The sequence below is a fragment of the Typopeltis vanoorti genome, chromosome 16, assembly GCF_054136105.1.
Source record: "Typopeltis vanoorti isolate ZY-2024b chromosome 16, IOZ_Tvanoo_1.0, whole genome shotgun sequence".
Lineage (NCBI taxonomy): Eukaryota > Metazoa > Arthropoda > Arachnida > Uropygi > Thelyphonidae > Typopeltis > Typopeltis vanoorti.
The window spans coordinates 71,748,650-71,761,632 of record NC_143564.1 but is presented as its reverse complement, the minus strand read 5'-3'; the positions used below and the strand labels follow the sequence as shown (position 1 = coordinate 71,761,632).

The 12,983-nt window shown below is 34.0% G+C and overlaps 1 protein-coding gene across 6 annotated transcripts in view; it reads left to right on the top strand.

Moving 5' to 3' along the window:
* Positions 1–12,983, top strand: part of polybromo (protein) — a 686,480-nt gene that overhangs the window by 659,990 nt on the left and 13,507 nt on the right. For all 6 annotated transcript variants that reach the window (XM_090406695.1, XM_090406694.1, XM_090406697.1 and 3 more), the window contains one exon: positions 5,128–5,221. In XM_090406695.1, the coding sequence (XP_090262821.1) occupies positions 5,128–5,221 (94 nt within the window). The remainder of the gene's footprint in view (positions 1–5,127; positions 5,222–12,983) is intronic.

Genomic DNA, 12,983 nt, shown 5'->3' with positions numbered 1-12,983 from the left:
ATAAGTAGCGAATTTATATTAGGGGGGAAGTACCCTTTAGCAAGCATGTATGTGAATTGTTTATTGTTGAAAATTGTCTTCGTTTTCTGTCAGAAAAGCGCATTAAAAATCATGTGTTAATCTCAAGCTGGGCACTTTATTTTATGGTGAGTTACATCAATATGTAATGCATTTTTTATGTAGAAAATTTATAGTAATGGCCACTTAGAATGCTTTTGCAATATGGTTGAAAAAGAAATTAGTGAATTAATTGATAGGGAAATAGATTTAAATTAGGAGGAACTGATAATTAATAGATAACGTCGAACCAAATGGCAGGGAAAGTTCTGCCAAAGATTCTGATTGGGATGAATCCATTAAAGAATTGTTTAAAGAAATTAGCAGAAGGATTGGACTTGGCAAGAAAGTTATTTCATGGATAATGATCTCTCAATGGAGCGCTCTGGAAAATTCACGAGACATTTGGATATTTGTTTAGCTCCATATTATGAACTTAATAAAAAATTGCAGCATAGTGGTAAGCACTGTCTTATTACTGACTTCTTGATAACTAAACCAGCCGAAGTATGCAATGAGAATTATACAAATGATGTCCAAGAGATTTCAAGTGATGACGACGTCTGGCCACTCATAAATAAAGAACATCTATGAAATGTTAGTTTTGAAGAGAGTGATGACGATTAAAATATGCACTTTATTTTATTTTGCCTGAAACATTTATGTATTATGTGCAATGAAGTTTATGTGCAATTTATAATTTTTTATAATTTTATACTATGTATTTGTTTCATAGTGTTGTGTTGTCCCATCTTGCTGACTTGTCCATTTATGTTGCTTAGTTGAACTTATTCTTATTTCTTGATATTCTGTTTTTAATTTGTCAGATGTTGATTGATACTGATCCGAATATAAAGTAATTTATATTATCCTGTGCCACCTTATATTCAGATTAGTCTATATATTGTAGAGGAATCAATCATCATCTAACGTTTGCAATCTCACTTTTCTACAGGCCGAGGTTAATATTATCTTTTAAGGCTTCCGCAAGGTCTGATAAATTTTTGTGAGCGGTGCAATGAAAGAAAATCAGACAAACTTCAAATTGAATTCAATAAAACAAAACATTTAATGCAGGGTTATATAACATGTGCATGGAAGTATAACTTTCTAAACGGGATAATGCAATTGAACAAATCCAAATTATCTCTGAGATACAGGTAGCTATTCAGTTAGGTTTTAAGATTAAAGCCAATAGCCTTAGACCTTATTATTCAAGAGATAGCTATTTTTATCACAACTTGTCTCTATTCTATGCGACAATTCATATCATCTACACATCGATTTAGTTCTAGTGCTCAGAATAGATATAATGCACTAGGTATCAAACATTCAACTCTCAGTTCTTTATATTCTGTTGATTTATAAAAAAAAGTAGATCTCACAGTTCAAAGTTCCAGAATTCACAATGAATATTCTTATAGTTGGCTTCTCTAATTCACTTCTAGTCTATAAACACTTAATTGAATTACAAGGTAGTTATCAATTCAAGGGGGAAATACTTTAATGTTTCATTCTTTTGACTATTTATAGTTAAACGCCACAGCTAGGGTTAAGATGTATTAAGCGGAACTAACTTTCACTTGCTTCACACTGGATGTAAAAAGGATAAGTCTTACCAGGTTACAGCTTCAGCACATTGAATACACTTAGGCACATCTTTAAAATTCCTGTTAACTAATTACCGTGAGGAAACACAATTCAAGGAAATCTTCACTATGTTAACTGAAATATTAAACACAGAACTTTGCAAGTCTTGACACATTAGATTTACATCATGGACTAATTCCTTATTTTCCACTATGTATTGACTTCAGCTATGCAGTATTCTTCCTCTAATCATTAGAAATCTATCGTAATATCAGAATTCCATAGAGGTAGTTTTTAATGCCATTTTATTCCCGGTCCTTTCCTTGTCGATTTTTACGGATATCTTAGCTCGCCTTTCGTTACACACAATCGGTCTCTTCGCTCTCCCCAAGCTTTCTCCTCTGTTGTTTACTTTCCTTTTCCAATTAACTGCCTTTATTCTTCCCGCCAAAATCCGGTTCTAGCCAGTCCAGCTTACATCCACAGGTTTCTCTCCATGTCATAGCCGTTCACGTTCTAAGCACGCGCTAACTAAAAACAACTCTGTTTCTCCTTTACTAGCCAATTAAATTCAATCAGAAGAATTACATAAAATCATATCAGCAGAATTCCACTTATATACATTCTCTTTCAGAAATAACAAATAAGGTAATAATCCATAGTTCATATAAAATACATTTAAATATGATAAATACAAATTCTCATAATATATATGCACACCTTCTTATAATATTTATACAGGAATAAATAAAATAAATTGAATGACATTTTAGTACAGAGCTCTTTCAGTTCCAATACATATTGTAGATTAAATAATTGAACAATGATAAATAAACTCAAAGTAATTATATGAATAATAATTTATTAACAAGAAATTAACATCAACTAATATTTACAAGTGTTGCTTAAGATATGGCAAATTATGTTAAATGTGAATGAAGTATTATGATTCTCAAATATCTTCATTCACAATTTAACAATAGTTTGTTTTCTTAACTTACATGAATTACATGAAAAAAAGAACGATTTCAGAACATAACCCTACTTTTTCTATGTGATCTAAGTCTCGCATAACGCGATTTATGTAATGCGGCATTTTTGTGGAACCTAACATCTGCGTTATACGAAGCTTACCTGTATATATGTGTGTTCCACCACTGTGAAGAAGATGTGGTTTCTGGCAGGTTTTAACAGCAGCTTGGAAGAATTATCCTTATCACAACCAATATGATTACATAAAACATCCCATGATCTGTAATATGAGATTAAGTCAAAACATGACTTGATCTAAAAATTACACTTTTAGATTTAAAAAAAAAAAATAAAAATATGAAATAACTTAGCCTTAGGATTATAATTTTCCACTATTTAGGTAGACCTAGTTCAGTTTTCCTTAAATAATAAGCAGTAAAACAATTCTTTAAAACCTTTCTTAAATAAATATTGAAATTTAAAATATGCATTTATATAAATAAGTCTTGGGACTTCATCTAATCCCATGGCTAATGTTCACTCCATGCTCAGAAAGACCTGATCCAGAAGACCGAATAAATTTGATGCCATCTACTCTGCAGATTTTTAATGTTTGAAATGCACTCAGACAAGCCACCTTGCTGGCATTGGCTGTGTCCCTCTATTTGTTATTTAATTAAAAAAATTTCTGTGTGTGTGTGTGTGTCGTTAATAACTAAATTTTTTTCATGAAAATATTACTTGATGTGGTTGTTGTTGTTGTCTTGTCCTTTGAAGAGTCTTAGATGTTTCTGTGTGCTCCTTGTACTTCTTTGGCTATGTCGATGATTTGTTATTACTTGATGTGATCCATAATTAAGAAAAATTTGAAATGAACATGTTTTCTTGTTTTAATTTTCTCCTACAATTCCCTTTATTGATGATGAACATATCACTGGGTTCAGTATTTCTTTTCGGATCCGTAATCTTTCATATTTGGCAAACATCTAAGTTAGCATAAAGATGATATTAAAAGCATTAATTTCTTTGCTTTCAAGTAAACAGCATGCCATTTTCTTCATTCACTAATAAATAATGTTCAGTAAATCTAGTCTCTGAAAATTAAATGAAAAAAGAATATCACTTCAAATTCCAGAATACTTTTCAAAATAAAATTTTGCCAATAAATTAACATAATAAAATTAAATTTACATATTATGTAATAACCTGTAATAAACCAGCCTAGTTACATGGGTGAATAACTCTTAAAAGAAAGAAATGAGTGAATAACATTTCTGCCCTCCATTCAATAAATAATGGGTTTTAATCTCACTACAAACATGGATATTTAGGTGGTAGATGAACTTCGTTGCCTCGTGTGAAACCACTACTCTGCTGACTAGAAGCATGAAGTAGCCTGAAAAAGGCAAGTGTTTTTGTCTCTAGGGTAGTATTTCTGAATTATCTAGCCCTTAACTCACCCATGGTACTAATACATGATGGATTTACAACCATTCGTGGATGAGTTTCTTATATAAACGAATAAATAAAAAAAAAATAATTATTGCAAACTCATTGGCATTGCACATTGTGATTTAGTAACTAAAGAATGGCAGAGCTTACCTTTGGACTACTGGTTTAGTAGAAAAAAGACCTGGATTCATTTCTTATCATTCATGTAAGGAACTTTTTTTTTTCAGAATAAAAGTTGTTCCTTCCTGGTAACAAACGTTTCTCATCCTAGTGTGAGTGTATATGGTAAAGAATCAGAAACAAGAACATCAGAAATATAATCAATTTGCAGTAGATAGCCTAAATGTTGTGTTTCTAGGCATAGTATAATGAACCTTGATCTGCATAAGGGAAAATCTGAATTAGGCTAGGGCTACATTAGAAACCCAATCTAGAGGTGGAGAAATTGGGAAACCTTGATTAGAACCATAAATAGGTTCTTCTTGAGACAGGAAAATGTCTGTAATAACTGATAAAAGGGCTGACATTAAGGTCCACCCACTACTATAATCAGCTAGACATTATCTACTGTAAGTTCATCTTACAGTTTACTATGAATACAATAATCAGGTCTTTCTCAGATGCAGGAATTAAAAATGAATACTATTAACAAACAAATAATTTAACTATCAGTTTTTTAAACAGCCACAAACAAAAATAGTAGTCATGATCATCACAGTACTGACAATCATTGCATCTCTGATGTGACTTTGTTACTATGCCCTAGCCAGAATATCACAAGTCTGTAAGGTCACTTTTAAGGCATTTGTCATGGTAGATGATTTTCATTCCACCCTACTTATAGACAGGTTGCTTGAACTGGCTTTAAAAAGTACTATCTATATTTGATCTCTAGCATGGCGTTTCTGAGATTATCTAACTCCTAATGGAAAATTTGGATGATTAATCTAGATTTCTAAATTTATTTTTCTGTTGTTGAATATATATTAATGCCACAAAATAACTAAATTTTTATAGCACATTCACTTAAATCAGTATTACAATTGTTAATTTCAGGACAGACATCCTATTCAACAAGACCAGTAGAGCCAATATTTGTATCCACACCACCACGACCACAGAGGTTACTACATTCTAGCACATACATAAAGTAAGTTTAAATTATATATATATATATATGCATGTTTATTTATATATGTTTACATTTATATAATGTAAAATTCTTAGTTGAAGTCCAGGTCTATCCATTTTCTCTTTATCTAATCATTAAGCTTTGATCATTATATATTTATGGTTTTTGATTCGCATCAATTGAAAGATAAAACATGATATATAAAGCAATGTTATCCATCATCTGTAATACTGTCATTTATATAAAAGAACAGCAGGATAAAAATAATTATAATAAAAGAAATACTATATAACTGATAAGTATAAGAAACCCATTATGATAAAGTGCATTGCATTCATGCTTATAATCTTGGTCAGTGTTGACATGTAAGATGACCTTCAGGTGAAAGATAGGCAAATTAATCCATGAGATATTAATGAATTATTTATAATATGTTATCCATAAAACTTATTTTTGTAGTTTGCTAAGTTAAGACATGCATGCTTAAAAGCTTATTGGTGATTTAAAATGAATCGAACCTAAAAACTGCCGATTAACTTATACTTGAAGACTTGAATTAAAATACTATGATGTCCAAGAATATATTCTAAAGAGCAACTAAATGGATAGTTGTCATCATGAGAATAATTATTCATTTTCACAATGTTAAATTATCATTATTATATTTTTAGTGTGACCTCCATGGAGTGGAAAACTCCTCGTCGTGGGAGGTACACACTATCACACACAAAGCTCATCCAACCATGCCTTAAACTGAATCAATGTATCTACATTCACAATACACTCAGGCAATGCATTTCACTCTCCATGTAAAGAGTCTACTCCTCGCTCACACTCTCTTTATATAGTTTCCAAGGATGGCTTCTTGTTCTATCCCTCCCCCATTCTCTGAAAAATTTCTTCCACGTTAACCTGATAACATCTGACCAAGTTATATGTCTCAATCATATTTTCCCCCTTTTCATTCTGTATTCCTTCAATCTGTCTTCATTCTCCACATTTCAAAGACCACTTACCACCTTTGTGAATCTTCTCTGCACTCACTCTAACATATCCTCATCACCATGAAAACCTAGTGACCAAATCTGTGCACAGTTATCCATATAAGGCCTGATCCTTTATACAATGGAATCAAAACCTCTTTATTTCTGCATGTCAGGGTCCTCTGCATTATTACCATTATTTGATGTGATGACTTCACATCAGATAATTATACAGGTCCTTGTCCACCACCACTCCCAGATCTCTCATCTCTTCTAGCTCCTTTAAAGTTTGCTCACAAAATATATACTTTGCATTCCATCATTATTGCTTACCAAATGTCAAAACTTTACACTTTGCAATATTGAGGCAGTTCAATACTATTACCCACTCATACAATCTATTCAAGTCCTCAGGCCACAACATCTGCTTGACTCTGCATTGCTCGCCCCAATTTTGGCATCATCTGCAAACAGTTGCATCCAGAGAGAGCGGTTGAAAGTTGCTGTTGAAAAGATGTTTTATTTTTGCGGTAAAGTAGTGATTTGGATTTGTGTAGTTCTGTTTATTCTTCATGGCATATTGTAACTGAGTGATTGTGGAGATTTGTGTGTTTGAAACAGACTTTACCTTTTATAATGCTTGCAGTGAATTAATGGCAGTATGAGTGAGGGCAGTGCAATGCATAAATCAAACATAATTAACAGTGTGGACTTTTCAAGAATGACACATTGTCACGAATGCAACATGTATACATGCCAGAAATGTAGAGAGTGTGGAGACTGAACAGGAGATGAGAGAGAGGATATGAATAGGTCAAAAGGGCGATATTCTATTAACCTACGAGTTATAGGTAAATGTGAAACTGACAGAAAATGAAAGAGTGTGTAATTGCCAGAGCAAATGACCATGTGAATCATGGAATAGAAGCAGTTGCAGAAGCAAATGATTGTATAAATCATGAAACAGAAGCAAAAGAAATTATAGCTGAAGAAACAAAAGCGAATGACACTGTAGAATCAAAGGAAAGGTGGAACGAGGAAACAAATGATAGACTGACTGATAGTGTGATTGCTAGGATGCAAGACTTGAAAAATGAGTTGATCACAATAAGAAGTGAAATATATGCATAATGAGATGAGAAGTTTGGTGAATAAGAATGGATGAATGCAAAAGATTAGGATGAAGGAAAGTAGTGGCAAATGACTTGAGAATAGCGATGTATGAAGAATCCATTATTAGAGGTGTGGTAAATGTGAGATTCCATAAGTTGTGTTTTCCAGGAAAGAGAGAATTAACAGGATAATTGATGCATTAGATAAGATAAGCAGACAAGCAAGCTGGTGGTGGTGGTTGGAACAAATTACTTGGTTGGACATAAAGAGCATGTAAGAATGGATATCAGGAGGTTATTGAGGAGGGTGAATGATAACAGTGTAGTTGAAAGGGTGATCATTGTGTTGCCTAGGTATGATAATGGCGAGTTGAGATAGAGAGCAGGGATCATGAACAGTGTGTTGGCAGAGCTGTGTGAGGAGATGGGAATGGAGTTTGTGGATGGGCAGAAGGCGTTTAAGGGAAAGATTGAAATGCACAAAAGTGGCAGGTTCCATTTGAATGGATTTGGTGTGAGTTAGAGAGAGAGACTGTTGCTGCAAAGTGGAACAATGAGTGATGTGAGCAAGAAAGCAAAGGAAGTAGGAGGTGAAGCAAAAGATCAGGAAGGAAGGAGGAACTGGTGAGACTGAAGTAATTGTAAATGAGGATAGTAGTATTGTGAGTGATATAATAGAACAAGCAATAATGCAACATGGGCAGAGAAATGGGGGAAAATTCGGGGTGGACAGGGGGGGCACAGTATAAAGAGAGTGGATGTATGCATGAGGTCAGTGTAGGACTGGGATAGCTTGGGATATAGTTGAGTCTGAAGAGATAGATAGGATAAGTAGTGATGAAGGCAACTGGAAATTATCAGGTGTGGGGCAAAATAAGGGAGATGAAATGGTTTCAGTGATTGAGTTTATTTACCCAAAAGTTGTTGGAATAAGTGAAACATGGTTGGATAATGATGATATTCTAATGGGAATAAAAATGGAAGGATATGATGTTTTCCATGAGGATAGAAAGGACAAGAAGGAGGGCAGGTGCTGTTGATGATAGCAGGCAAATTATGTCCACTTTGTGTGTGTTTTTATGTTTTGAGCCCTTAGCAGCATCCAACTAAATGCTGGATGCTGCTATAGGCCAGGGAATATGGAGGGTGGTGAAGAAGAAATGCATAAGCAATTTCAATTAGTGAACAAAGGAAGGGTGATCATTATAGATGATTTTAATTATAGCAAAATAGATTGGAATGAAGAGAGCATTCAGGAATAAAGAAAATGAATTTCTTCAGTGCTTGAGAGACAACTATCTTAGATAGTATGTAAGGGAGAGCACACAAGGATTAAAAATTTTAGATCCGATCACTTCATCACATGAGTGATTGTGAGTGGGGTTTTGCACTTTCCTCCGGTTGGTGAGAGTGATCATGAAGTGATCACCTGGGTTGGAGCTAGCCATATGCAGTCTTCTGTGAGGAAAGGATATACAGGTAACCCTCGTATAACACGGATGTTAGGTTCTGCAGAAATGCCGCGTTATGCGAGTCTCAGATCACATAGAAAAAGTAGGGTTATGTTCTGAAATCGTTTTTTTTTTTTTAATTATATAAAGAACAATGACATATCCAACAAAAAATATATTTTTATTTAATTCAGTAATTCATGTAAGTTAAGAAAACATAAACTATGAAACAAATACATAGTATAAAAATTACAAATTGTACTTAAACTTCATTGTACATACATAATGCATAAATGTTTTAGGCAAAATAAAATAGTGCATATTTTAATCTTTCATAGCACGAGGATTTGAGGATTGGTTAATAAACTCTGGTTTTGTCATGTAATCACTTGATGCATTACTACAAAACAGTAGAATAATTCTCTCTTTGGAAACTTTGAATCCAGGAGCTGATCTTTCATTTTTCGAAATATAGGTGCGTTTTTGCACTTTTTCCCAACATAACCAGATTCATCTACATTGAACACCTGGTCTGCACTATAAATATTTATAAACTTTGAGAGTTTTTTGTTTAATAAGATTTCCATCCATGGGAATTTTCTTTTGAGGTGCAATCTTCTATCAAAATCATTAGAGATTTCTCCATTTTTCCATTAGAATATCGCATACATGAGCAACATGCTTTGCACTTATCGTTGACCCAGCAATAAACACTTTTTCGGATTTTATGTTCATTTTGTTTGATTGTTCGAATTGTTGATTCATTTAAATTCAAAGTCCCTGTAAAAACTCCTGGTTTTTCTCCATTTTTCAACCGATCCAAGATTTTGAATATTTTTCTTCGAGAGAAATTAATTTTGTTTTCAATGTTGGGTTTTCCCTTTCATTGCAGTTTGTTGCCATTACTATAAAAATAATTTTTTACACAAAAAAGCAAGCATTACATATTGTATGTGACTCACCAGAAAATAAACTGGTCAGCTTGAGATGAACACACTTATGATTTTTAATGCACTTTCCTTGCAGAAAAATGGCAATTTTCAACAATAAACATTTTATACGGTAAACAATTGAGGTACATGTGGGATACAGGCAGACACAAATTTAATGAATATAAAATTTGATTTTTAAGTCGCGTGGTGAAAAACATATGAAAAGATAAAGAGTTACTACAATTTGTAGACCGTGTTGTATAAGTACTGCGTTCAACAAGGAATAATACAATTTTAGACCACGTTGTATAAGTACCGCGTTATACGAGGGTTACCTGTATGTGGAATTACAATGCTGGTGATTACAAAAAGCTTAGGAGATAGCTTGGAGCTATAGCATGAAATAAGGTGTTAAGCGGGAGGGAGATATGATACATGCTGCATGGGAATTGAGCAGAAGATATTTAATGATATCGACATGCAAATATATTCTGTAGGTCAAAAGACTGAATAAAGTAGATGTCCGATGGATGAATAAAGGGATTACACATGAAATTTGGAAGAAGAGGATACTGTGAACACAGTACAAGAGGAATAATGGTAGCAATCAATTGCATGAGGAGTATAAAGAGCAGGGCAGAAAGGAGACTCAGTTAGTAAGAACAGCAAAACTACAATATGAGCAGAAATTAGTAAATCAAGCCAAGAAAAACCCTAGAGAGTTTTTCAGATATGTGGCAAGTAGAAGAAAGAATGCTATGGTAAGATGATAATAATGGATCAAAATGGTAGAATGGCAACTGCTGCAGAAGACGTTGGTGAAGTATTCAGTGAATAAGATGGAACTGGATTCCAGGAAATAGATGAAGCTAGGTATTTAGGGGTGGTGGTAGACAGAGAATTAAAGTTTATAGGACATTTTGCTAAGGTAGCTGATAAGATTATTTAGCTATTGAAGAGCACACTAACAAATAGAAATAAGGAAGTGGTTATTTCTCTTTTTAAGTCCCTGATACTTCCATATCTAGACTGATGGACGGGAAATGTTTCAGCACTTAGCTAGATGGGGAAGAACCAGAGATCATCCTTGAAAGTTGAGTAAAAGTCCAGTTAGTGAGGATGTGATGACTAGATTTTTCACTCGGAGAGTTGTGAATGAATGGAATAGGTTGCTAGAGTAAGTTGTTAGAGCTTTTTCTGCTAATGGGTTCAAGAAGAGCTGTGATAGATTGTGTGGATAAATTGGGCCTCTCACAGTGAGTCTTTGGACTCCATTGAGGACCCGATGCAATAATAATAATCCTTATCAGGGTAAAATCATGACAAACTCAAGTGTAGATGACATAGGAGAGGATGACTTAATTGTGAGTGAGCAGGAGGTATTTGAGGAAATAAATAACCCTGATGTCAGTAAGGCAATAGGATTTGATGACATATCACCATGCGTCTTAAGGGAATTGGCAGTAGTATTGGCATGCCCATTTAATAAATGTCTTACAACAGCACAGGGTTCGAAGAGAGTGGAAGGAGGGTAAAATTGTTCCACTGCATAAAGGTGGTGATAAGGCTGTAGCTTCAAATTATAGACCAGTCTGTATTTCTGGAGTTGTGGTGAAGGTACTGGAGAGATTGGTGAGAACTCAGATACAGAAATGGTTGATAACAGCAGTATTCTCTCTGGTTTTCAGCATGGGTTTCTTAAAGGGAGATCATTTTTTACCAATGACTTACGTATGATAACAAGGTGACAGATGTCTTGGACAAGGGAGATGCATATACAGTGGTATACTTTGATTTTGCAACAGCTTTTGATAGACTGCCACATGACAAGCTGTTAAATAAACTGAAAGGGATGGGATTAGATAACAGACTAGTGACTTGGATCTATGACTGGCTGTCAGGTGGGTATCAGAAAGTTGTATACGGGAATGCAGTATCTCGAAAGAGGAAGTCCCTAGTGGTGTGCTGCAGAGGTCTGTATTGGGGCCATTGTTGTTCAGTTTATATATTAATGATATTGTTTGGTGATAAATACTCTAGGACAACTATGCACAAACCTGAAATTTCTGATTTCGTGTGATATATAATACAGTGAGCACTGTATTATATATCACAGCAATACTATTTTAAATTCATTATTGTAAACAATAGGCAGTCCAAAAATTTACTAGAGCAGACTAGTTTTATTATCATTTCCTTACTGGAGAAACACTAGTTTTATTATCAGTTTTATTTACAGAATCCGTGCCAGTTGTTCTTAAGCTCAGAGTTGGTACATTTATTTTTCATTTAGCCAGCCAGAAATCAAGCCATTATGAATGCCCTTTGGGGAGGCAATAGGAAGTCATTGCTACCTTAGATAATAGGGCAACTCCACTTAATGTTCACAGTGATTGGCTGTTGAAAACCAGTGCACAGAAAATGTATTACGATTCAATGGAAAATTTTTACTTCTCTTTCAACATTTCAACTAAATTACTTGAGTTGCTTTATTGCTCTTGGATCAATTTTGAAAGTTAGTAATGTATACTGCAAAGAAATTATATTCTTGTGTAATCCTTTATCCAAGTGGAAGAAAACAAAATTTTTCCTGTAAAGTATGACTAGACTACTTGTATATAGAAGCTGGTGATTTCACATCAAGCATCCCATAATGCAAAGCACACTTTCTTTTGGAAGTACATATTGCTATGCATTAAGGGAAGGTAACTACCCAAACTAGTTTGACATTTATTGAGGTCTCATCAGTGAAAGCCTGACCCAGGAAGATACCAACATTGAATTAATGCAGTAAATATTTCTCATATACCTGTATTTTGCTGCTTGTATATAAAGTAGCAATATACATTGCTACTCGTATGCATACAACGTCTGCAATATGACTTCTACATTAATTCAACCTTGGTATCTTCCCACTGATGAAATCTCAATGAAGGTCGAAATTGGACTGGGTAGTGACCCTCCTTTAATGCATAGGGATATACACTTTGAAAAGGAAGTGTACTTTGTATTATTGGATACCTAGACATTTGATGTGAAGTCATCAGCCTCTATATACAAGTAGCCTAGTTGTGAAGATATTACACATGTAAACTTTGTTTGCTTACACTTGGATAAAGGATTAAACAAGAATAACAAACAAATAAATCATAATTTACTTTCCAACAAAATAAAAAACGTTGTGGAAGTTATTGTGCATCTTTGACACTAGAGAGAGAAAGAATATGCATTCTTTCTTTTACTTGCAGCGTATTGAAAGAACTGTTTGGAATTCTCTTTAGCCTGCATTGCTAACTTCCTTT